We start from the raw sequence: 27329 nt of genomic DNA on the forward strand, positions 1-27329 counted from the left end.
TTAAATTCAACTAAGGCTGATTTTAAAAGATTTGTATGCTGATCAAGATGATGCTTCAGTGGAGAAGGCCTATGGGGTCCAACATAGATGGGCCACCATTACTCAATGCATTGCCTCTCTCGGAGAATCCCCTTTAGGTACAAAGCTGTTTCCCAGAGTTCCAGACTTCCCAGATCAAAAAGAAACAAGATATACTTATTCCATACCTACTGCCCAACAGGAATTAGTTTATCAAAAAAGAGTGAGGGGACAAAAGTACAGGGCAAGGGGACCCAGTTAGTTTTAAGAGTGATTGTGGTTCTGAAAGGTTGGGGATGCCAAGGTTCAGGTTCATCACCAGTAGGGACCAAACTGGGTTAAGGGAGAAAAAGACACCATACACTGCTGTCAAGACGAATCCCTTCTCCAACGCTTACTAGCTGCTTTATCTGACTACACAATCTATGCAGTACAGTTTTCTCACCTGCAAAATGGTGAGATAGTAATATAACAGTGCCTACCTCAGAGCACTGCTATGAGAAAGAAATGGGACCATCCATGTAGAATGCTTAGTACAGAGCAGAGCACATACGATACCATAAAGCTGGCCACCGTTACTGTTCTTGTTGCACATGCACTATCTGGTTGAACAGGACTGCTGGGGGAGGGGGTCTCCGGGACAGGGGCCCTGAAGGCCTTGGAGAATTAAGTACACACCCGGAAGAGGACACAATATTGCCCTGGTGGGGCAAGCCTAGGTGGAAAGATCCAAGTACGTTTTTAAATATTAGCCAGCCTACGAGTCGGTTACAGGAGAGGCATGTGATGTCATGGAAAAAAGTGGGCTTGGTATCTGACAGATTCAGGTTTGAATCCTTGCTTTTGAACCTACTCCCTACATGAGTGTGGACACATCATTTAATTCTTCCCAGCTGGGGTTTCCTCACTTATAAAATGACACTAATGACAAACCTCGCCATTGTGAGGATTAAATGAGTCAGACCCTATCAATGTCTAGACAAAAGGCTCTTCACAGAATTTTTTTTCTTTTTTTAAAGATTTTATTTATTTATTATTTATGAGAGAGAGAGAGAGAGAGGCAGAGACACAGGCAGAGGGAAAAGCAGGCTCCATGCAGGGAGCCTGATGTAGGACTGAATCCTGGGTCTCCAGGATCACACCTTGGGCTGAAGGCGGCACTAAACTTCTGAACCACCTGGGCTGCCCCAGAATTCTTAAAAGTCCACGGTTCTGCCTTGGGTGGTGCCACAGGAGCCACAGCAGGGTGGAGGAGGTTAGGTTTTAGGACTAGCTCCTGATCCCAGTTTTGACCAAGGCAGTTGTGCCTATCTTATTTTATTTATTTTTAAAGATTTATTTATTTATTTTTTGAGAGAGAGAGAGCCATGAGTGTATGTGCATGTGTGCGCAGCCTGAGGAGGGGGCTGAGAGGAGGGAAGAGGGCCAGAGAGAGAGAGAGAGAGAGAGAGAGAGAGAGAGAGAATCTCAAGCAGATGCCCCACAGAGCTTGGAGCCCACCTCAGGGCTCAATTCCATAACCCTGAGCTCATGACCTGAGCTGAAATCAAGACTCAGACGCTTAACCGACGGAGCCACCCAGGCGACCATATTTTATTTATTTTTTGGTTGGTTTTTCCAAGTTGGTGTTCTGTGGAAGACTCTGTCTTCCCATTATTTTGTTTCTCATTGCTCACACACAAAATATTTGAAAACCACTGGCCTGGCAAATAGTATTTACCTGCTAAGGTTTCAAGTTTTGCAAGATTTTAATTTTTTTTTTTTAATTTTAAAGAGAGAGGAGAGTGTGCTTACATAAGTGGGGAGGGGCAGAGGGAGAAGGAGAAGCAGGCTCCATGCTCAGGGTGGAGCCGGACTCAGGACTCTGAGATCATGACCTGAGCCCAAATCAAGAGTCGTCCGACAGTTAACCAACTGAGCCACCCAGGTGCCCCAAGGCTGCAATATTGAAATGAGAGAATTCATAAAATGTTTAGCACAGTGACTGTTGGTGAGTGAGCACTAAATACATACTACATACTCTTTTGGTAAGTGTTTAGTTAACACGACACCAGGATGATCATACATCTGGTTGGCTTGGGACGGTCAGTCCTGGTTCATGCTGGTTGTCCTGTGTAATTATTAATAGAGCCACCCTTCACTGACAGAAGTGCTTTGGTTGGGGTGATAAGCTGTTTACCCTAATTATGCCTGGTCCCAGGTCACAGAGGAAAGCCATTCCTTTCATTACAGAAGTGGTGCTGGCTGCATGGCTCTGATCCCTTTGTGGCCACAGACTATGACCACCGTATTTGGCCAGGCCAGAGAGGATTCAGATATGCCACCCTTCTAGAAATGTCAGATATCTCATATCCCATTAGCCCGACCAAACACAAAAATCAGTGTCTTCGGTTTCCATGCCGGGAAGCACGTAGCTTGTGTCAGCTGGGGCTAGACTCAGGTTAGAAGGAAAAGAAATGTCGTTTTTTCCCCTTGGCTACTGGGAGGGTGTGTTGAAAAAAGCCCTCCAGATGCCCAGGAGAGAGATTTGGTTTTTAACATGTTAAAATTGTGACCTTTTGTGACTATTAACTCACACATACAGAGAGCAACAGCCTTTCCTGCTGCACCGCCCAGCCCGTATCCGGTCTAATCAGTAGACAGAAGAAATTCTACAGCGGTGACTCACTTCTGGGCTCACAATGGAACTTACGCTCCTTGGCTTTTTATTATTTTTGAATCTGGAATTCTTTCGGTAAAGTTTGGTACAGTAAATTTAGAACAAAAGGTGTGGACGTTAATGTGCCTCGGGGGTAAAGCTTCGACAGCTTGGGCGTGAGTCAAGCCAGGCTAATGTTTGCTGCTGTAACTCAGGTGTCTTGAACAAAGGTTTTCCCCATGTCTTTATACAAATGTCATAGCAAGGAGGGAAAATTTAAATATACATGTTCTGATTCATTCTGACCAGGTATTTTGAACAGAGACACTTTCTCTGGAATTGCTGTGTTCCTAAGTATTTGTGGGGCATAAAAGCCAGCATGGATCCAATGATGATCCAATCATACTTCAATATTCTAGCATATCTTGAATTCCATTTCCACCCCACCTGAAAATTAATCAATTTTCTTCTAAATATCCAGGTTAACACTCAATTAACTCCAAGCTGAGAAGAAGGAAAAGGTTGTCCCGGCAACCGCTCGGGAGATTCATTTGGCATAATCTGTTTTTATAAGAGGACCTTTTATTATGGTCTCAGGAACTGTGATGTCAAGTAAATAAGTCCATTATCGATTTCTGGGGCTTCATTTTTAAGTTTCCTTAAAAGAAGTAAACCAAAATGTTCCATTTCTGATCTTCAAATGAGATCTTTGAAATTCACTAATTAAGGGGAGTTTTGCAGTGAGTTGGAGTGCAGAGAGACATGGATAAATGTAAGGGTACGGTTAATAAAAATTATATGAACAGGTGGAAATTTTAGCTTTGGAATTATTTTAAACAAGTTTTGGGAACAAAGCATACTTTGGGGATGCCTATTAGCCTGGAAAACTGATGGCTTATATATACCTCTTCTTGGATTGTTAGAGTTAAAGAGAGAGAGAGAGAGAGAGAGAGAGAAATCACCATACTAGAGTGATTAATCAAAACATTTAAACAATGATATGACGCACAATGGAAGCACTTTTCTATCCTGTCTGGGAAGCCACAAGCAAGGTCTTTGGATGTCATTCCAATTTAGGCCTCCAAGGTAAGGATGTACAAAGACAACAGCAGATTTCACCACTGACTCTCTAAAAGGAGGATTAGACAGATTGTTTCCTGTTTCTGGGGAAGAAAACAAAAAAAAAAAGAAAAAAGGAAAGAAAAAGGCCTTGGGACCGCATAGGTATTTTATGTGCTTCACTTCCCAAATTCTGTTTTCGAGTTCTTCCAGTGTCCAAAGGCGCCAAATGAGATTAAAAGAAATATCATGGGAAGAAGTTGTCTGAGGTCAACCTGCAAGGGAACACATTCCTTTCATCCTTGCCTAGATGTCTTCTGACGGCCACATGTTGTTCTTTAGTCATCCTCTTCGTGCATGGGAGGCAATTTTTGAGTCTTCTGGGCCATTTTTATTATGACGGATTACTATTATTTTTCAAAGAGACAGTTGTCTCTCTCATATTCAGTGTATAAATGACGTTCTGTCACTATCTCATACTGCAAAACCCATGCACATAGAAGCCTAAATGAATCTTTTGTAGTAGGAGCTAAGTATGGTAAAAGCTAGTTGGTTTAGCTTTAACAGCAACTAGAGTTATCTATTAGATGGTATAGTCAGAACAATGCGGTGGTATTGAAGATTAGAAGATTTAAGGGGTCCATGGGGGGCTCAGTGGGTTAAGAGTCTGATTTTTGGTTTTGGCTCAGGGCATGATTTCAGAGTCATGAGATCGAGCCCCATGTCAGGCTCCTTGCTCAATGCAGAGTCTCTTAAGACTCTCTGTCCCCCCCCCCCAAAAAAAAAGACTCTCTGTCCCTCTCCCTTTGCCCCTCTCCACTGTGCATGGTCTCTCGTTCAAAGGAATAAATCAATTATATATATATATATATATATATATATATATATATATATATAAATATATAAATTACATAGTCTAAGCCAGGTATGGAAGGTCTAAGTGATAAAACATGATTATACTGGATTCAGTTTAGTGCCAATGTTATGGGCCCTGGTTTTTTTTTCACCATAATTCTTGAAAATTGTTGACCTATGTTTGTATAGTAACCTTCTATTAGCAGGAAAACATGATTGAACAAAATATCCCTTTTCATCATGCTGGCCAATAGAAAGCTCATCGTATCTATCATGTTCAGATATTAATAATAATCTAAACTGAAACCCATCAGAGATAAACAATTTTCCCTGGTTTATACAGCAATTAGTTCAGGGTCATTGTCAAAGGCAGGACTAGAATGTGAACTTCCTTTCAATCTGTGTGTAACCCAATTCAGTCTCCCACTCCAGAAAACAACAGTGTTTCTAATCAGAATTTAGACAATCTAATTAGAGCAAAACTGGAAATTTAGATCAGAATGTTCAAAAAAAAAAACAAAACAAACAGGCAGTCAAAATTCGTTTTCTGACTTTGGATACATCATTTGCTCCTTTTAGTTTTGGATTCCCCCTGAAGCATGAGAGACGACCAGATTTCTTTTAAACCATCCCTTTCCTAGTAGGTGTCTGGCAAGTATTTTGTCTGTTATTGCCATTCCATTGTTCTCTACAGAAATAAAGGTTCAAAGACTCAAAGAACACAATAGCTGAGAGGAGGTTTAGTGAGCCGGGTGGTTACTTCCCAATCACTGAATCCCAAGACGGAGAAGGAATCTTATTGGACGGGTCCTTGAATCCACTTGTGCTCCCAACACTATCAGTAGACCAAATCAACACACATGCATATGCATCACTAATTTTCCAATGCATGTAGCTGCTGTTTGGAGTCACAGAACGAAAATTAATTTATAAACATTAAGGGTTTCAAAATCCAGTTATCAAGTTGAAGTCCATGAAATATTTTACTCGTAAAAAAGAGGATCTTCAAATCAGAAGAGGGTGGGGGACCACCGACATGTCCCATGTCTCCTTTTACACATGTAGGCAGAAAGGCCTAGAATGGACAAGGGGTCACACATGGCATTAAGGCACAGCCAGGATTGGCTCCAAGTCTTCTGACCTCTGGTCCAGGGACCTCCAGCACTTCATACTCTAGTGGCTGCCTGCTTCCTAGTCCTACCAGCCAGTTGCTTGGTCCCAACTGCCTGCTACCTACTTCATCTTCTAATTAAAAATGAGAGCTATGGGAGTGAAGGAATCACTAATGCACTTCTAAATAAAACACTTGTGGGTGCCTTGCACTGAATTTGAACTCCTCCTTGGAAAAAAAAAAGAAATCCTAATTTAGTTCAAAATATGCTCAAAAGTATTATTAAAAAGAGAATCACAGACTCATGAATCTGCAGTGAGAACTGTAGCCTCTATTAATAGAAGTTGCCCTAAAGCCAATAAAAATAACATCTTGCCAGAGAACGAGGAATCCACCAAATGGCTTTGTCATTGTTGTTACAATGGAAACATCCATTCAGCATAACACTCATCTCTAAACCAGACCATTGGAATTTATTGCTAAAATGCAGATTGGTGATCTGAGTACAAATTGCCTGCCTTTGTCATGCTGAAAACAATAATCAGGTGCTGTAATTTATTAATATTATTATTTGGAGTCAAGTTTTTGATCCTGCTCAACGCTCCAACCCTTGACTTATCACTCATGGGACAGGCCCACTTCAAGTATATAAACCCCTGGCCTTTCTTCTTTGCTGTTAGCCCTGCCTCGGACTCCTCAGAGGAGGCAGAGAGAAGTGGTGGAGGGTAAACTATTTAAAAAAAGATGCAAAGTGTGCAGCCTTGGATCACTCATGGGCAGAGGCCATTGTTAAAGAGAGCGTGAAAGGATGGGGGAAATCCATGGGGCTGGTACTTGGCAGCATACGAAATACCAGCTCCTTGGTTGTGGGCTCTGTCTTCCGCACCCCATATTACTACACTCAGCCGGGTGGCAATGTTTTAGTGGTTCCCAGCCACACGCTCAAATCCTGACGCCATCCCCAGTCTTCTCTTCACCACCACACCTCTTGATAGAACAGTTTATATGTATTATTTACAATCTCTTTTCCTCCCGTTTAGATAGACTTTGGGGAAAGTTTGTATGGTTGAATAAATATGATGGAGAGCTTACAGGAAGTTCAATGGGTTTCTGGGTTGGGGGGACTACCCAGGTTCCTTGAGGCTCTCATCCTTGCTGTGAATATCAAGGTGGAGAGGGCTTCTAAGAGATATAGCATATAGCTCAAACTTAGCTGGGAGCCTGTTTTATGTTATGTATTTATTTTTGCCTGAATACTGTCCAAGAGGGTCCGGCGTTGGGCAGGCGCTCATAGTTTACTTCATAATTATGTTGTGCCTTGAGAAGCACAGTCTGGAAAAGTCTGTTGAGGAATCCATCCTTCTATGCCTTCTATGCCTCGGGGCCTGATGCCCAGTAGTAAGTGTTTGGTAAATGTTTGTTGAATGAATGAGTGAATGAATGAATGAAAGAATTGCGTACGTGATCCAGGATCACCGCGCTAGGCGGAGACCTTGGTGACTACTCCACAGGACACAGGACACAGGGGTCAGGCCCATATCCAAACACTCATCCTAGAAACATCCCAGCTCAGGGTCGGCTTCATGGGCCCATGACCTGCTGGGTCACACCCACCCCCCACTCTGTGCTGGGAAGACCTAGCACCTAGCTTGACGCTCTGCTGTCACCTTCTTGAAGTATTTGATAATTTTTCTTCACGTAGGACCCCCAGTTTCGAATTGCCCTGGGCCGTGGTAGCTGATCTTGCCCAGGGGATCCCTTGCTGGCTCTTGTGCTTGGTCTCCCTGCCCTCACCTGCGCCCTGGCCATGGCTCCTCACCAGTCTTCACCACAGGGCCTCAGGTGGGCGCCACTTCCGGCACCCTCTCTTCAAGTCCCTTCCATCAAAACCTACGTTCGGGGTGTATTCCTCATGCATGGAGCCACATTCTCTCTCGCTCGCCTCCTCCAGCTGGAAAGTACAGACCGCCTTGTTTAAACTAAAGGGTTATGAGTTGAGGAAGCAGAAGGTGTCACCCTCACCTCCTATCTGCACGTTCAAAGGACTTCAAAAAAGAATGACTCTTTGAACCAAAGCTTGGGTCTTCAGCAGCGGCGTTTCAGACATCCACCACACAGGGATATTTTAGGCTCCCTCCATGGACAGATATTTTGGGATGAGCCAACCTTTCCATGTTCCTCAAACTATATCCTTAAGGCAACTGCTGACAGTATCACTCTATCTCTTCATGAAACAGCTCTCATTCCTAGGAGCCGTTGTTTTAAAATTTATGGTGTCATTGCATTTTTTTATAATTGGCAAAGCATGCCCAAAAAGATATGGTTTTGTCAAGCAGTTTTGCAATAAACATATTCCAAAAGACTGTTTACTTTCATCTATCAGGATCACACCTTTTTAAGAAAGAATGTATTTATTTGAGAGAGAGAGAGAGAGAGAGAGAGAGCATGAGCAGGGGGGAGGGACAGAGGAGAGGGAGAAGCAGGCTCCCTGCTCAGCGCTGTGCCCTGATGCAGGACTCGGTCCCAGGACCCTGGGATCACAACCTGATCCGAAGGTAGATGCTTAACCCGCTGAGCCACCCAGGGGCCTCATGATCACACCTTTTGAGTTAGAGGTTGGAAGTCCTGGATTCCCAAAGAGGTCTATTTTGCTAGTTTCTTAGCTACATGACCTTGGATAAGTTCCTTGACAGTCCTGAATTCTTTGTTTCTTTATTAGAAAACAAACAAACAAAAAGCCAGAGCCAAGGAACACCTCTTTTCCAACTTTTGGGTTCATTTTGGGAGTTAAATGAGACTTATGAGACATGCACTTTGAAGGCCATCGCAGAGAGGCAATGGTGATTAAATACATTTCCAAGTGTCAACACTGTGTTCTAGAATGCCCGCAGACAGATCGAGCACTGAAGGCAAGGGCGGCTGCAGGGCTGAGGGCCGGGGACAAGGCGTGAGGAACTGATGAAGGCTGGGGAGCTGCAAGAGCAGAAAGGTGGGTGTTCAGATTTTCTGGGGCTGGTTTTTCTTTTACCCACACGAGTTGAGGATGTGGTCAAAGGCAGCAATCACCTACACACCGGGATTGCGATGATCCAGCATGGCAGGGGACAAGATCAGAGACTGCAGCAAGAGCAAGAAGTCTGGGGGAGAAGAAGTTGGGATGAGGTGAAAGAAAGGGGGAAGCTGTTCGTCTCGCTTTTCTTAATAACCAGAGGAGTGCACAGCAGAAGGGAGACACAAGAAAGAGAAAAGCTGTGTTGCCCCTGTGAAGGCAGGCGGGCAAGGGAAAACTGTTTCAAGGAAGGTTTGGGAGAGAGCATCCACTTCATAAACAACAGAAGCAGCTGCTCAGAAAGAATGTATGTAGAAGAGATGCTGATTAATGTCTCCGTGGAAATGATTTCCAGACACATATTGGCAGGAATTCAAAGCCAGGGGGTTGGGAGCCCTCGGATCAGCAGAGAAGTTGGGCTATGTTTTGGAGATCCTATCAGGAATAAAAAGACAAGCTTTGTGGGGAGACCTTGGTGGTGATGGAAGGCCAAGGCTAAAATTTCTGACCGTTTGCTTTAGGAAGGAAGGAGCCGATAGAGGAGGCATTGTGATATGGTTCAAAAATGTATTTGTGATTCCACGCAGAGCTAGAGGACAATTTGGTGGAACTGACAGGGGGACGTGACTGGGAAGTGGGAGCCAAGGTGGAGGTCAGGCCACAATGGCAGGTGGGGGAGGTGGGTGGCGGGGGAACAGGCGAGACTGAAGAATACCAATGAGCCAACCAAGCCCATTTCTTCCCCCCAATGTGTTGTTCCAAACAGGATCAGAGAAGGTGCTGATCAACTCGGTTTGGACTCAGCCTAGAGCTCTGTAGGGGCCTGGTGTTCATGGAGTTGCGGCCATAGCCTGATAGGGAGCCGGGTGCAGGGTTATGAACTGGAGCCCCTAAGGGATCTGGGGGTCCCTTGTGGGAGGCTTGTTTACAGAAACACAAAGCAGGAGAGGTCAAGGTCACCGTGGGAACAGCTCCAGGAGGACTCGACAGCCACCCTCTAGCTTCCGATGCTGGGTGAAGGTAGGCCCCAAGGCCCGGAGTGACACACGGGACCCTCTTCCAGCGGGACCCGCAGCCCTGGATGGAAGGACCCTGAGACAGCCATCAAAAGACAAGGAGAAGAAATCCCTGGAGCTGATTTCATGTACAGAAAGGAAATATTTTTGGAAGCAGTTACATGTGGGTAAGGAAAGGGGGGAGTGGGAGGGGTAGCGAGAACATGAGAAACTCGGGCTGAGTGTTCTACTAAGGTCATCACAGAGTCTCATCTTGATACCACGCAGCTCTGAGAGGGACACAGTACTGGGCCTAGTGGGCAGACACGTGCTCAGGTCTCCTACTGTATGTACGTGGATAATAGCAGTGGCTGAACTGATGCGTGTTGATGACGTGCCAGGAACTGGACAGGTCACCTCTCACTTACAACAGTAGCAGGTAGGTACCACTGTGACTTCCATCTTCCAGATGAGAAAAGCCAGCCCTGGGGAAGTCTTATGACTCGAGGCCCCGTAACCAGGAACTGGGAGCAGCCACGATGCTAACCCAGGCAGCCTGTTTCTAGAGGCCAGAGGTGGAACTGCTACAATAAACAGCCGCGACGAAGCCAGCCAAAATTGAGGGAAAAGGGGAGGGCAGATACACTTGTGAAGACTTAGAAGCTATTATTTAAGAAGAGATAAAAAAACAAAACAAAACAAAACAACAACAACAAAAACCCAAGAGGGCTGGGGAAAGGAAAACCACATCTGGACAGAGGGATTTGAATGTTTGATTTTCAGAGATAGGAGAAACTTTTTTTTTTTTAAATAAAGATTTTATTTATTCATTCATGAGAGACACAGAGAGAGAGAGGCAGAGACACAGGCAGAGGGAGAAGCAGGCTCCCTGCAGGGAGCCCGATGTGGGACTCGATCCCGGGACCTTGGGAATCACACCCAGAGCCGAAGGTAAATGCTCAACCACTGAGCCACCCAGGCACCCCAAGATAGGAGAGACTTTACTGATAATTTTAATAACAATGGAGATAATAATAACACACTGCACATTTGTTGAAGGCTTACTACATGACAGGTCCTGTTCTAAGTGATATGCATGCATATATGTGTATATATCCATATATATATACATATATATGTATATATACATATATATATCTTGAATTTTGAGAACAGTCCTTTGTCACTTTTATTGAAATCCCAGGACCTAACACATAGTAGGTGCTCAACAAATATTTGTCGAATGAATTTTAAAAGGTAACTATCTACACTTTTAGGAAACTCTAGGACACAGGGCTGAAGTCCAAGAGGCCCAGGTCCCACGGCCCTCTTGTTTTCTTACTTCACAGCATTTATCTCTGTCCGAAATTATCCTGTTTCTTTCTTTCCTTTTTTATCACCTGTCTCTCTCTGCATGAACGTGTAAACTCCAGGAGAAGCCAAGCCTCACTCATCTTGTTTAGTGCTATACTTATAGTATCGAGGATAATGCCTTGGGCATCAGAGGTGATTAATAAATATTTGCTGCATGAATTTTCATGCAGAAGAGAGCCCAATATTTCAGCCTTTTAGAAGAACTCTTTTCCACGATAGCACACTGAGCTGGAGAGCAGAGGCTGGCTGCCCGGGTGCTGATACAGCATCCTTTTCTGTGCCTGTTTTCAAAGAATATCTGTTTACTTTCTCCATCACTGACTGTTCATTTACCCAGATGGGTTTAGTTGTGGGGGGGTGGGAAGAAGAGAGGTCTCTAAGAGTTTGTTTAGTTTTTAACACAGATAAACACAGAGCATCACAAAGGTGATCAAACCATCTCCATATAAAAGCACCTCTTCTACCTCACAGCCCTTAGAATGGCTACCATTAAGAAAAAAACAGAAAATAATAAGTGTTGGCAAAGGTGTATAGAACCCGGGACCATTGTGCACTGCTGGTGGGACTCTATGTGGTGCAGCTGCTGCACACAACAGCATGGTGGCCCCTCAAAAAATTAAAAATAGAATGACCATATGATCCAGCAATCTCCTTTCTGACTATGCATCTAAAAGAATCTCAACCACTATTTGTACGCCCATGTTCATGGCAGCCTTATTCACAATAGCCAAAAGATGGACGCAACCAAGGATCCAGTGATGCATGAATGGATAAACAAAATATGATATACACACAAAATGGAATATCACTCAGCCTTAAAAAGGAAAGAACTTCTGACCCATGCCACAACATGAATAAATTGTGAGGATATGATGCTAAGTGAAATACCAGGGCCTGGGGGCAGGAGGGATTGGGAAGTTGTTTAAAGGGAACAGAGTGTTGCCAGATGAAAACAAGTCTGGAGACTGACTGCCCAACAATGTGAATATACTAAATGCCGCTACACTGCACTCTTAAAGATGGTCAAGATGGTGGATTGTGTCATGTGCATCATTTCACTATGAAAGAAAATAGAAAAATAAGATGACTCTTGGTAGTATGGCCCGTGCCTCATTGTAGACAATCAAGATCCCAAGGTGAACGATTGAGTTAAGTCAAGTGAAAATGCAGTCAATATAAAGGAATAGCGGCGGAAGACAAAGAGGGAACAGCCCCACCATAAACAACCTGTGCTAGAGATGGGGAGGGATTAAGCATAAGCTTTTGGTTTCATACTCTTTTTTTTTTTTTAAAAGATTTTATTTGTTTATTTGAGAGAGAGAGAGAGAGAACACACAGAATGGAGAGAGAGAGACAGAGCAGGGAGCCCAATGTGGGGCTCGATCCCAGGACCCTGAGACCATGACCTGCTGAAGGCAGATGCTTAACCGACTGAACCACCCGGGCACCCCTGGTTTGTCCTCTTGCCAATGTTGCAAATAACGCTTTCTTCAATGGCTGTTTGATAGTAGATACACTTAAGCATTTTACACAAATCTCTTAGAGATTCTAAGAGTTTGGAGCCTGTGATGTTTCCAGAGTCAGGCCTGCCTGGATCAGGTTGGGAGTGGTAACGCTGTTCTGAAAAGTGAGATCTCTTTTACACCGTCCAGCAGACACTCACCTGTCCACACGAAGCTGGCAGACAATGCTCAGCGCATCGACGACTCCTTCTTCTTTCAACTGTCGACAGCCGATGGACGTAGCAATAAAACACCCTGTTCTACCTATCCCTGCGCTGAAAAGCAAAGACAAGGAGTAAAAAAGGTGGAAGAAAAGTAGAAAAGATAAAATGTAGTCTTTTTCAAAAAATTTTTTGGTCTTTTAAAACTTTAATGCTGGTACGATAGCAGTCTTGGGGGTACAATATAGTGGTTCAACACCTCCGCACATCACCCAGTGCCTAGCACGACATGCACACCCTGCAATGCCTATCACCTGTTTCACCCATCTCCTCACCCACCTCCCCAAGATAAAAGATATTCTTTTAAAAGGGTAAGGCTAAGTCTCAGACAGCAGCCAGGCTTAGCAACAAAGCTTTCAGGCTGAGAGGACCAGCCTGGCCCAGAACAGGGCTTAGACTGCGTTCCATCGCTGAATTATGTGCAGTAGGGAGAGCCGGGTGGGAGGAGAATAGTGACCAAGGCATTGTCAATATTCTACAAAGGATCATTGGGACCTGAAGTTAGGGAAGGTGGAGGCACTAGAAAGGAGAAAGACAAATCACAAATGTGAATCTGGAGGACCAAAGGAAAAGTGGTGCCAATGAAACAAGGGGAGAATTCTAGAAGAAAGGCCAATTTGGTGGTGGTAGGGTGGTGGTGAAGGGAAGGTTGGTCTTGGATATATCGATGTTGAAGGTTCCAGTGAATAACTGAGGATTCACTAGAGTTTGGGAGAAGGATGTGGCCTAAGGAACACATTTCTGGGTCATTTATACCCAGGTGATAGTTGAAGAGAGACACTATCCGTCCAGGAGGGTTCACCCATTCATCTGCCCTGGATGGTAAGTCATCAACCTAACAGGCCCTTTAACTCTCCATCTCCATCCCTCTTCGGCCTCCTGTCCTCACACCCAACTGGTTCAGCAGTTTCAACCAGTAATAGTCTTTATGCAAATTGCCCTCAAATTTACATCTAAATTCCCTAAGTTTCTCCCAAACTCTAGATTAGCATCCCATCTCTTAGCTGGAACTCTTGATGTTACTATTTTGCACTGGCTTTCGTTCAATGCATCTAAATTCAATGTACCTAAAACAGAATTAATTCTCTTTTCCCTCAATGGCATTACCAGTTAGCCACAAGTTTCCCAGCCTAGAAGTCTGGAGCCATCTCCCACATCATCTCCCTGCTCTCACCTCCCACAGCCAATCTGTTACCGATTCTTCTTTTTCCACCTCTACTGAAGCTTCTGGGCTCCATGCTTTCCTTTCTATAAACTGTGCTCACGTTTTTGACATCTCCTTACTTCATGGTTTGCAATGATCACGTTATGGTTGCCAAGTCTTGAGTCTCTTCCTGGACTAACTCATGATACACACAGCTGCTAGGTTCATCTTTCTAAAATAGGGATCTGATCATATTACTCTCTACTCAAAAGCTGTAGATGGCGTCCCAGTGGTTACAGGCAGCGCCTAAGCTCCCCACCAGGGTGTTTGTGACCTTGTATAATGTGAATATGACTAACTTTCGAGCTTTGAGTCTTTTCACTGTCCTCCTTTTATCCTTTGTGCCATTTTTTGTCATTTACATGAATCACTGCAAAAAATGGCTTTTATTTTCTGACTTCCCTTTCTGTGTTAATGATATTCCTCAGAAATGTCCTCCTCACCATCCTCTAAAACCACAAAAGTTGGTCATTTCTTAAGATCCTGCTCAACATTATTTCAACTCTTAGAGGCTTTCTTCAGTCCTCATGGTTCGAATGAACAATTCCCTGCGTAGCCCTCAAACAGTATTTATTTCTCATCTTTGGCACTTGTTTCCTATTGGATGGGAATTTAGAGGAATTCAGAGGTGGATGGGGGTCCCTTTTAGGTGAAGAGTCTATAAAGAGTTGGTCTCACTAAGGAGACAGGATTTGAATTACACCCTATGAATGGTGGGCATTTTGGTTATCGTGAATGAGAGGAATATTTCCCGTACGACAATGGTATAAAGAAAGAATTGCTGCAGAACAGGATAGATGATGTACAATAGTGACTAGACTAGCGTGGCCTGAAGAGAAGGACATCTTAGAGAAATAGTGGGAAACAAGACTGGACAGGCACACTGAGGCCGATAAAGGATCTTACATGGAAAGCTAAGAGGTTTGGACTTCATCCTCTAAAACAGCAGTGCTTTGTTTTGTTTTTTAAGAATTTGATAAAAAACTATGAACTTTCACTCCCCAGAAAAGCTCAGATGACTCTATGTACTCTAATTTGTTAAAGTAATTTCAAGTTGTTCACTGACCCCTGTCGTTTCTCCGTAGACCCAGGGTTAATTAAGACTTTTTTGCTTTAGACAACGGGGTGCCAGTGAGAAGTGCTGTGCAGGGATTCCATGTGATGAAGGAGGGTTTTAGGGACATCACGCACCAGAAGTGGATGGGGTAGGCTGTGTTGGAGGTGGGGCTCGGGACAGTGGGGTGTGTTTGTGCAATTAGCCAATGACTTCTAAAATACATGGATGAGGTCATTAGGGCCTGAACTTGGGTGGTTGGACAGGAAGTGATGATTATGGGAGAAGCTTTGAAGGGAAAGCCAATCTGGTGACTGATTAGATACTGAGGCTGGAGTTGAGAGAAGGGCCAAAGATAACTGTCGACATTCGATGTTGAGTGCCTGGAAAAAAGCTGGACTTATTCTTAGAAATAGTCATTAGAAGGGGAACTGGTTTTATAGGGGAAACAGCTAGTTCATTTTAGATATCCTGAGTGTTTTATGATTTTGGGTGGATGACTGTTCCAGCCCCAAAACATGACCCATTAGGGTATCTTTCCTCACCCCTAAGTGAAGTTTAGGATAAGGCCTAGTGTTAGAAACTGGATAATGACTCCATTGGATATATATATATATATAATGAATTTCACTCTTAATTAAACTGCAGAAGTTCAAAAAAGAAGGAGGCTAAAGTTATAATTTAAAATAATTATATTTTATTTATTAGAAATATCAAAAACTACCTTGTAAGGCTTATGACATTAAACAAAGCAACATAAATTATTTCGATGAAGTATGGCTAATTATTTATAATCATATAAATAATTTTAAAACGATTTGCTCTCACTTGGGCACCCTAAAGGGGAAGGGGAATGAGGTATTTGTTATGAGAAGAGAGTTGTGAGCTAGGTTTTAGGGAGGAGAACCAGCAGGGACATGTTGCTTTTGTTTGTATAGCCCAAATACCCATGTTCTGGTAACAACATTTTGTTCTCTTTTCGGCAAACTACCGCTTACCCACTTCTCACTTCATAGATTTATTTCCGTCTTTTTTAAAAAAATGAAATCATTTTAAAACTATCTGACTGGTTTTCACCAAGTTTGACATAATAATAAATGTTATCAACGTACAATTCATGTATGGTTCAGCTGCCATCTTGAAGAAACAAAAAAGCCATCGCTAATTTTTAAAAATGTGTCATTCCTAGCGTAGATGAGACTGATGAGACTGAATAAATTGATGTAAGTTTCAAGGCAGAGGGCTGAATAAAGTCTCCTATTCCCTAAGCCATTATGTAGAGGTGGCATTTTTCTATCTGGTGTCATTGTTGTTTGCTGAAATGCCCTGATAACGCCACCTCGTTTCTGTAAAGTATCACCTTGATCAAAACTCAAATATTAAGGAGTTAACCAACTTGAATAAACATTTCATTTACCAATCAAGTCACAACCAGGAAGCACAACCTGCCGGCTCGATGACTTTAGGGAAGATGAACAGTTGGTTAGGCAGAAAGGACGGTTCATCCCTTACCTGCAGTGGACAACCACAGGCCCTCGGCCCGTGGAAGCAAGTCTATCTTCTTCAACGTCCAGCATGAGCTGTAGAAGGGGCTGGGCACTGTCTGGAGTCTTGTGATCGGGCCATGAGGTGTACCAGTAATGCTTCACATGTTGGGTGTGACTTCCTTGCTGAAAATAGCAATAGCCACCAAATGCCTCATTTACTTGTGGAACTAAAAGTCATCCAAACCGCAATAATCCTTCTATCACTCCCATCTTGCTGACAACTTACTTCTGGGTGGAAAAAAAAAATCCCGGAGATTTCTGAAGAGTACTCTTCTACCTTGGGAAAACTTTACTATAAATATGCTGATGTCAAAGTTTGACAGTCTTGCCTTTGGTAAATGAGAAATACATATTTAAAATCGAAGATGCCTATGAAACATATGTGACATATATATTTGTAACTTGTTTTAATAAACCTAAGGTAGACGCAAAGGAAGCCAGGAGGGAATTGGAATGGGGTGTGTTTCCTGCTCTTAGAACATTCTTGACAAGTGATGATAAACATATTAACCCACATAGGAACGCTTAGTTTTATATTCGGCCCCTACATTTGAATTTCTACATTCATCCCAAATTGCAGTTTTTAGCAACAGTAAGGAGTCCCCGGAACAAAGGAGCTACAAGGGGTCACTAAATCAGATAAACTTTGAGTGAGGGTCCATGCACGTCATCTCAGAGCCCAGTGCCCATCAGGCGGCTCGACGTGGAGTAGACATGTAAAGGCTTATGTTGAAAACAGTGCCTTCCCATTTTGAATTTCCCTCTAAAAGTCTTCATGGCAGCTCTGCCTCTACTCTCTGTGATGCTTCTGTTCCAGCAGTGGGGCCCTAGATAGGATTGACATCTTTGAGATGATTGTTCTCTAGAAGCAAAAACAATACCGTGGCAGGGTTCCTCAGCATCTGCTGCCCGTAATTTAAATAAGATAACTTTTGTGTGACATAATCTGGTCTGGGGAAAGTCCCCATAAATTACTGTAACTCCGAGTTTGTGAAGATCTCATCAACACTTCAGGCTTGTCTTCCTCCCACAGCCACCCACAAACACAGATTTTCTCTTTCAGTTTCTAGGCCTTCCTAAAAGCTGCTTAGACCAAAGTCACTTTAAAAAACAAAAAACAAACAAAAAACAAACAAAAAAACTCCCACAAATCATGGTAAAGTCTCTAGTACAAACCTTTAGTTAAAGGCATTGGAAAGGTGAAAACAGGATGTTTTGTTTATAGGAATTAGGGGATCACAACATCCTACTTAGTGAATTTTCCTTAATGCCTACTTCTATCAATTTAATCATTCCACATACTACGAATGACAAAGAAATACATGAGGGAATGGTAATCCTTTCACTACGATCTTGACATTATTTTTCAAGTTGAATCTGCAGTGCTTATCAGGATAAATAATTTCAGAGTAGAAATGTAACCCTGTCATATCATCTCCTTTGTAGAGAGTTACAGCTACATAATCTTACCTTTAAGACAAGGTTTCGAACCGTATAGTTGTCACATTCATTTACATTGATAACCAGAACCTCAACCTTCCCATATATTCCTCTCTTTTCTGGCCAGTATAGTACACATTTCTGGAAGAGGAGAAAAAAAAAAAAACACAACATAGCAGATATTAATGATTTCACTGGCCTTGGAGTACTTTTCATTCAAGTATCTCAATAGTTTTTATTTGGCTAATTCTAAAAATGTCCAGTACTGATTTTACAGGATTGGAAATGTGCTAAAACCACTGAATTGTACATTTTAAACAAGTGACTTTCATGGTATGTAAATTATATCCCGATAAAATCTTAAAAATGAAGTATCAGTGTTTATACATGCCTCTCCAACACTATTGCTACTAATCCCGTACAAAAACAGGGCAAAATTTCCCCAAACCCAAAGTTAAGAACTAAATTGAGAAATTAAGAATTAAGATCCAAATATTAGACTTTATCAGGTGATGACTAGGAATATTTTTTTCAGTCATTGAGCCAAGTCACATTTTCCTGCTCCATCAAGTTGAAACAATAAGAGTATATGTGATGTGTTAGATGCCATAGAATGAAGGCTCCCTAGTATGTGAAGAGGATGGAATGATCAGGAATACATCTATTGTATTACATTTTCCAGGACCAGTGGTCTTTTCACTTATAGAGTCAACTGAAATAAATGTACCACAAAACTATTTAAAGAATAACATTTTTATAATGGGTCCTCTTTGAAGGGTTTAATAAGAGTAATAATGATTATATTGCAACTGAGGCATTATAACATGGTAGTTAAGGCACGCAGGCTTTGGAGCCATAGAACCTAGGTCCAAATTTTGGTTTTGCCACTTATTATTAGCTGAGAATCTGTTTAAAAAAGATACTTAGGTTCTGTGGCCTCAGCTTACCCATCAGTTAATTCACGAAAAGTACTTAGGACAAAGCCAGACATACAGTAAACATTTAAAATACGTTGTCTTTCTTAATGTTGTTCTATGTTTAGGTTATTGATCTAAATGATTGGATGATTACTTCATTATTCACTAGATCATACATTAAATACCGTATTATTATTATATCTGAGCTACATTATTAAAAGAAAAATACAAAATGAGATTCAAGCATACATATAGGTTCATATTATGTATTATTTTGCCTTTAAAAAAAAAAAAGCTCACTATGAATTCTGACCACATAGTTCAATGATGAAGAATGTAAAGTGTGGAAGTTGGTTTTTTTTTTCTTTTTTCTTTTCAAGTGCTCAGAGAAGCAATGTTAACTTTAGAAATATTGTTCAAATAGAACTTATCATTTTCTGGCAAACACACATGCACATTTATAGAGAAATTCCTTCACTTGTTGCCTTGAGTCCTGACCTTTTAGTCCTCAGGACGTTTATGTCAAAGGCATAGGACCACACTTGAAAAAAAAATTAAGAACTTCTAGGTTCAAAAGAGCAGCAGCCGAATCCCAGATTTACAGAATTAAAGGAAAAAAAAACCATGCAAAGTATCAGAAACACGCCTTGGGAAGTCTATCTTGCTAAGTACTAAGCACTCCACCTGCCAGCGCCAGGATGGAAGTCATTTCGCCCGGTGGAATCACTGTTTCTTTCATCCATTACAATAAGAACACATTTGCATCCTCTACGTCCTGGTCCTTTTCCAAACAAAGTAAATCATTCTCGCCCCTATTTACATGCCCCCCGCGCCCCCCCCAGACCATCCGGCAATCAGGCTGAAGGCATCCTCCTGGCTGACATAACATTGAGAAAAGAAACCTTTTAAAAATAAAGCAATTTATTTCTCTCCTCATTTACTAGTGCCAAGTGTCTCAGATTTCCCAGGTTTGTTAAAGAGAATCATACTAACCAATTTGCCTGGTTTCTTTCAATGAAGCATCAATTATTTCGCTGTGAGACCCGAGCTATTGTGTATCTTAAAACCCATGCCTCCTGGATGAATCCAAGAAGAGTGACAAAGAATCTTGAAAAAGGTACTGAACAAAGAAAGAGGCCTTCAGCGGTCCAGCAGTCTGGCATATGTGCCCCATTGTCCACGATGCGCCCTGAGCAGCAGGCCCCTCTTGGGGAAGGTGGCTCTTGAAACCGGTCGGAAAAGCTGCAAGGCAGGAGCTCCAAGCCTGCACCCTGACTCTCAACAATACCCGAACGAGCTTGTGCACCTACTTGATAAATGGAAGCGCTGCTCGTTTTTCTCTCAAGCTTGCCGGGGCCCTCTTTGAATGTTTTTCTTGACTCTTTACCAAAAATGCAATTGGCAGTCAGCTCCCAGTAGACAATGCAATGTGACTTGTTCATTCAAACAACCCTTAATTAGCATCCCATCTCCTTTCTGAGATACAATAGCTTATTTTTACACACTGAATACTCCCCCCCCCCTTTTAGGAGAACGTAGAAAAAGAGACCAGATAAGTGTGGGTGCTTTTGAATGTGAGGTGGGGGAGAGCTGCATATGTGGTTGTTGAAAGAGCACAAGTTCACGTTCAAATTATTTTTGCGAACAGCTTTTTAGGGCTTCTTTATCGTGGTGCTAACAATGATCTGAAAGGGGTAGAAAATGCAAGGAAGGAAAATGCTTTCTTGCAGATAATATGGTGAAGCCACACTAATTGTAGGTAATTCAAAAGAGCATGCTCTCTCTCGCGGAATACAATCCCAAATTATCACTATTCTTTGCTAACTGGGCTGATCCTTTCAGTGAAATTATCTATTAATTCCCCAAATTCATAATTTGGAGGGAAAAGAGGTTTTCAGAGGCTCATGTGTCTCTTGTACAAACAAGTGATTAGTGAACTCTGACCGAAAAGATCCTGGACATCAACCAGTGCTTCATAATTAGTGGTTTATAGCAAAAGTGGAATTCAACACAAAGCAGTGCAAGCTCCTTTTATGATTTCTTTTCTCTTTGACCCTCCCTCTCACTTCCAACACATGGGGGCTATTTGGGTATAGAGAGGAAGGAGATCTAGCTGGTAGTTTAGTTGTCTGGAAAAAAAATCTATTTTTAAGTTACTTTCTTTTTGAATTCTATGCATTTGAAATCAAAAAGATTTTGCTCTCTGAACTAAAGACACGTATCATCACATAGACAGCGGCTCTGCATAAATTAAAAAGAAGATGGGCAGTTTCGTTGGGGTTACATCAGCATATGAGATCTTTAGGATGGGTCGGGTCGCCCGCAGTTATGAGTTACTTTCATTCCTGGAGTTCCAACGAAGCATCACCAGCACAGGTGCAGCAATTTAATATTACAAGTACCTTCACCAACATATCATTAATCCCACACCAGGTGCTGTGGAACTATGTACACCGGGCTAGGTATAATTATTATTATTATTATTAATCATTTTACAGCAGAGGAAACTGAAGTTCAGGTGTCCTGATAGGGGGCTCTGGGATAATGTCCTTGGAACTAAAACTCTCAGGGCAAGCATAATTTTAAAAATTCAGTTTTCTATCTCAGATGTCTACTGCCCCTTCACCAATCCTTCTTCATGCACCATAGTGTTCTCGGGCCACTCGCCTACTGAGCTCAGCACTCCTGACACTGGAGCCGTACCCTTCTCCAAGGGCTACCTACTTCCATTCAAACATCCTTATGGCAGTTGTACCCATGAGTGAAGCCCAGTAATTTAATTTTACATAAATTAATGAAACATGAAGGTGCAAAAAAAAAAAAAAAAAAAGGAAGGAATTTGTTCTGGGAAATAATTGCACAAGTTAAATAAGTTTTCATTGGGGAAAAAATGACTCAGCAGTCAAAAAAAAAAAAAGGACTTAGTAGACAGGTGACAATTAAAAAGTTAGTGCAAAGTTTGAAGATCTACGCAGGGTTCTGCATTCATAATTCCTTTACAGACTTTTCTGTGTTTTCTCTCATTTTGAAGAAACTGAAGTGGGAAATTCAGATGATGTCTAAAGGGCATGAGCCATATGATCTAGAGCTCCAGCTTCGCCAACACTAACACAACTGAGTTCTATGAAAAAAAAATGAACACATTTTAATGCGAACAAATGTACATGTCTTAAGATAAAGTAAAGCATTAGAGTTTTTTGGTGGTTGTTTTTGTGATTTTCCACTAAATTTCTTTTGGCTAATTGTGTTGAATAAGAGGGCTGCTTCTTCTTCTTCTTTTTTTTTTTTTAAGATTTTATTTATTCATGAGAGACACACAGAGAGAGGCAGAGACACAGGCAGAGGGAGAAGCAGGCTCCCTGCGAGGAGCCTGATGGGGGACTTGATCTCAAGACCCCGGGGTCACACCTTGAGCCAAAGGCAGACGCTCAACCACTGAGCCACCCAGGTGTCACAAATAAGAGGGCTTCTAATTATGGTTAAGAGTAGAGCGGGCTGGGATCCCTGGGTGGCGCAGCGGTTTGGCGCCTGCCTTTGGCCCAGGCGCGATCCTGGAGACCCGGGATCGAATCCCACGTCGGGCTCCCGGTGCATGGAGCCTGCTTCTCCCTCTGCCTGTGTCTCTGCCTCTCTCTCTCTCTCTCTGTCTCTCTGTGACTATCACAAATTAAAAAAAAAAAAAAAAAAAAAGAGTAGAGCGGGCTAAAACAAATGAATAAAACCTAGCAAATTAAAAATTAAGGTGCCAATATATTTGGAACATAAGTATGCTTGAAAGGACAAGTGAGTCATTTTGCTGGAGAGCTGTCAGCCTCTGAATTTCAGGCCACCCTTAATTGCTTGGGCAGTAGAAACATAAGGTATGGGAATGAGAGCTAGGCTGCCTGGCCTTGCTGGGCAGGTCTAGGCCAGGCTGCCTCTCTAGATATTAGAATAGTTAATTCTGATCCTCCGGGAAAGCTGAAAACTGGTCAGTACATGCCAGGCTGGCCTTTTTTTTTTAAATTAAATTAAATTTATTTATTCATAAGACACAGAATGAGAGAGAGGCAGAGACACCGGCAGAGGGAAAAGCAGACTTCCCTGCGAGGAACCTGATGTGGGACTCGATCCCAGGACTCCAGGACCTCAATCGGAGCCAAAGGCAGACACTCAACCGCTGAGCCACCAGGTGCTCCACTGCACTGACCTTCAACCTTACTTGGCTTAATCTTGTTATCCAGACACCTGGTTCTGAGACGTGGTTTTCTTTTTCTTTTTCTTTTTCCTCCCCCCTCCCCCTCATTCTTGGTAGAGGCATGCCTCGTTTTCCTGAGTTTCACTTCATGTGCTTTGTAGACCCTATATTTCTTACAAATTGAAGGTCTGGGGCAGGCCTGCCTGGGGAAAGTTTACTGGCACCATTTCTTCAACAGCTTTTTCTTGCTTCACGTCTCCACGTCACATATCGGTAAGTCTCACACATTTCAAACTCTTTCACCATTATTCCACTTTCTACAGGGCTCTGTGATCAGCGACCTTTGGTGTTACTACTGTAGTTATGCTGGGATCCCACGAACCACGCTTCTCTAAGACCACGAGCTGAATCCATACACGTGGGTGTCCGACTGCCCACCGACTGGCCATTTCCTGCGTCTGTCCCTCCCTGTCCTGGGGCTTCCCTAGTCCCTGAGACACCACAATATTGCAGTTAAGCCAATTAATAACCCTACAACGGCCTCTTGGTGTTCACGTGAAAGGAAGAGTCATAGGTCTCTCACTTTCAATCAAAAGCTAGTAGTGATTAAGCTTCACCAGGAAGGTGTGTCGAAGGTGGAGATGGGCCCAAGCGAGGCCTCCTGCGCCAGTTTGCTGAGTTGTGTATGCAAAGGAAAAGTTCCCAAAGGAGATGAAAAGTGCTCCCGCCAGTGAACACATGAATGATAAGAAAAGAACAAACAGCCCAGTTGGTGATCTAAGAATATAGGGATTATTAAATGAAAGCCTGGCAATTATTCATTTATTTATTAGAAAGTAGAAAGATTCATGAAACTATAACGCCTGGGAATTTCTAAAGATAACTCCACCTTCATTTTTTTTTTTTTATCTTTTGGAGGAAATGATTTTTGTCTATTCCAAACAATGACGCGTAACACAATTGAAAGTTGGCACATTTTTGGTAAACAGCATTTTCCTGGTAGTGTGGAGCTTACTGCATATTTCTTTTGAGCCAGACCTCTCAGTACCATTTTGATCTATAAAACATCAAAGTCTCCTTTATAGGATTAAGTTTACATCCTGGAGGGTCTGGACAGAAAGGAATCTTTAATTTTGATTTAATGATCAAAATTAAATTAATGCCATCTACTCAACTCTAGGCAATGTTGCTAGTGTTGTTGAATGTGACACGAGTTCTGGGCTGTCAGTTACTTTCGTTCGTCCCTTGCTAGGGACTATTCTGGGTTTTGGCGTCTTTGGTTGTTCCTAAGAAGCCACTTGTTTAGTTATACTGTCGTTAAAATCATCTCTGCAGTGTTTTTTAGCTTCATAGGTGCATCTACTTGTGGATTTATTTTTACTTAGTAGCCTAGGATTTATGGTGCTTCTCAAATCTGACAGCTCATGTCTTTCATCACTTTTGGAAAATCCTTAACCATTATGTCCTCAAATATTACTTCTTTCTTCTTCTTCCTCTTCTAACATATCCATTATATATACATTGGATATTTACGTGCTACCCTCTAGCTCTTAAACTTTCATATTTTTGGCCATTTCGATCTTCTGAGTAATTTCCTTGACTCTATTTTTAATTCAGTCATTATTTTTATTCAGCTACATCCAGCCTGCTGTCAACCCTGCCTAATGAGATATTCTTTTTAAAAATTTAATATCTATATAATATTTATTTCTAGGACTCTTTGGTTTGTTTTCAAATCTTCCTAGTCTTTTTTTGGTAGTAACTTGTTTCCCTGTCAAGTTTTTAATTTTATATTTTGTGTGCTCAATTATAAAAAAAATAGCTCATATTTATAGTTTCTATTATTTTAATTTCTCATGGGTCATTTTACCTATTTGTTGCTTCTTCTGATTTTTCCTTATGTTGTGTATTTACTTGTATTGTCTCATAATTTTGACTCCTGAGCTTATGTGTGGTTGGGCTTTTTCTGTTGAAGTCCTGTGATGTAAATCCTGAAAGTGTCTTCATCCAGAAAGCTTTTGCCTTTGTTTCTGGAAAGTGCCACAGAGTGTTATCAATCCAGTATTACTTTTTATATTAATTATTCTACTTGGTGTTTCCTGGTTTTTGAATGCTGAATACTATAGAGAACCTTCTATTTATCCCACAAGAAGACCAGATTGAGACAGATTAATTTCCTGTTATAGTCCTATTTTGGTCAGCAGGTTTATTTTTGTGGTTCACCTTTTTACTGGAGGCACAGCCCTTGCGGGAGCTCACTCTATGGAAAGTCTCCATTCCAGCTCTTGGCTCCTACAAGCCTAAGGCTTTGTCTCCAGGTCTTGTATTGTCATTAAAGCACAAGTAACCCATAATTCTCTGGCTTTATGCCTTTTATTCGGTTTTTGACTGCTGCGACTTTTATTCCCCAAGCTCTGTTAGGCATACTATTTTTATTTTACTATTTTATCTATAAAACATCAAAGTCTCCTCTATTGCATTATATTTACATCATAGAAGGTCTGAACAAAAAGGAGATTTTAATTTAATTTATATTTTTTAAAGATTTTATTTTTTTATTCATGAGAAACACACAGAGAGAGGCAGAGACACAGGCAGAGGGAGAAGCAGGCACCATGCGGGAAGCCCGATACAGGACTCGATCCCAGGACCCCAGGATCATGCCCTGAGCCAAAGGCAGACGCTTAACCACTGAATCACCCAGGTGTCCCAGAATTTTTAATTTTAATAATGAGTAATGCAGTCCACTCAGATCTAGGAAATGTTGCTAATCTTTTATATTTTATGCTACTTTATAAATTTTATCGAGTATGACTAGTTTTGTAATGGTAAGTTTTCCAGGTTATCTAGCCTGTTTGTATGTGGGAATGTATATACACAGAAATACACCTTTTATACTTGAAGAGTCTTTTCCAACTAGGTAAAATAAAGGCAAAATGTCCCGGATATTAAACAACTCTGCAGGAATTATCAGTGGCCTAACGTGTTGACAGATTGATATGGGTGAGACAGCTAAAAATATTAGGGGCTATTTTTATTATGCCACTTCAGGCTTTCATATAAGATTCACAGAAAAACATATATTTAGTAAGCTATATAGTTAAACAAGTATATATTTTCACCTACTGGGACCAAAATATACTTTTTTCCAGGAACAGATTTCGGAAAAATAAAACTCCTTTATCTATTGTAACAAAAATGAAAGAAGGAAACCAACTTTTAAAAACTCATAAATTGATGCTTGTAAGCCTGAGTTTTCTTGATTAGCACAAGATTATACTACACTCAAGGGTTATAACTCACCAAAAAGGCATAAGGGAAAGCTCAGTTTTCTTAAATTCTTATCGTCATGGTGAAGCCCTGATACAGTAGTTTTGACAAGAAAACAAACACTAAGATGCTCAGATCAGATTGTAAATTATTCCAGTAAGATGCCCTAAAATGTAAGCAGCACCTAGGATAGCACCCTCTGGGAATTTTACGATTCTGTTTTTATGATGTAAAGTATCCTGTAAGCTAGATCCTTAGGAAAAACTGCTAGTGGAAATGGAAATGTCTCCCTTTTGGATTTCTTATTATGAAAATATTGAAAAGGTTGCTGGGCTTTTGTAACTTCCTTCACTTTTTTTTTTTTCATATCTCACTTTCTTAGTGGGGCCTCATCCTTTCCATCCTCTATAATACCACAGTTTACTCCTCCCATCTCATCCCTCCCAATGCGGCACACCCAATCTCCTTATCCAACTCTACCTTTCTCTCCTTCTACCATTTGTCCTTTTTAATCACTACAGTTCTATGAATTTGTTATATTTATTGTTTTTTAATCTGTCTTCCCCATTAGAAAGTTAAAACCCACCAATGGCAGGCATCTGTGTGTTTTGTTTACTAATATATGGCCAACAACTAAAGTAGTATCGGTCACATAGTGAGTACTCAAAAATTACTTGGGATATGAATGAGTAATTTAAAAACATTTTCCCTGCTTATAAATCAGAGTGATAATTCATAGCTCCTCATTTCCTTACAGAGATACGTGGTATATGTGAGATACACGTAATGTCAAGTATATTGATTATTCTGAAAGAAAGCTGCCATTCCTACAATGACACCAATTACCATTCCTAGAAACATGAAGTGAACTTGTCTTTAAATGCTTTTAAGTTTCCAT

The 27329-nt window shown here is 41.7% G+C and overlaps 1 protein-coding gene across 2 annotated transcripts in view; it reads right to left on the bottom strand.

Annotated features, from left to right (window-relative positions):
- PTPRR (protein tyrosine phosphatase receptor type R) overlaps positions 1-27329 on the bottom strand; it is a 234830-nt gene that overhangs the window by 5375 nt on the left and 202126 nt on the right. For both annotated transcript variants that reach the window (XM_055327798.1, XM_055327799.1), the window contains 3 exons: positions 18098-18208; positions 16593-16750; positions 12763-12876 (listed from right to left, as the gene is read on the bottom strand). In XM_055327798.1, coding sequence (XP_055183773.1) covers positions 12763-12876; positions 16593-16750; positions 18098-18208 — 383 coding nt within the window. The remainder of the gene's footprint in view (positions 1-12762; positions 12877-16592; positions 16751-18097; positions 18209-27329) is intronic.

The sequence above is a fragment of the Nyctereutes procyonoides genome, unplaced genomic scaffold (genome assembly GCF_905146905.1).
Source record: "Nyctereutes procyonoides isolate TBG_1078 unplaced genomic scaffold, NYPRO_anot_genome, whole genome shotgun sequence".
Lineage (NCBI taxonomy): Eukaryota > Metazoa > Chordata > Mammalia > Carnivora > Canidae > Nyctereutes > Nyctereutes procyonoides.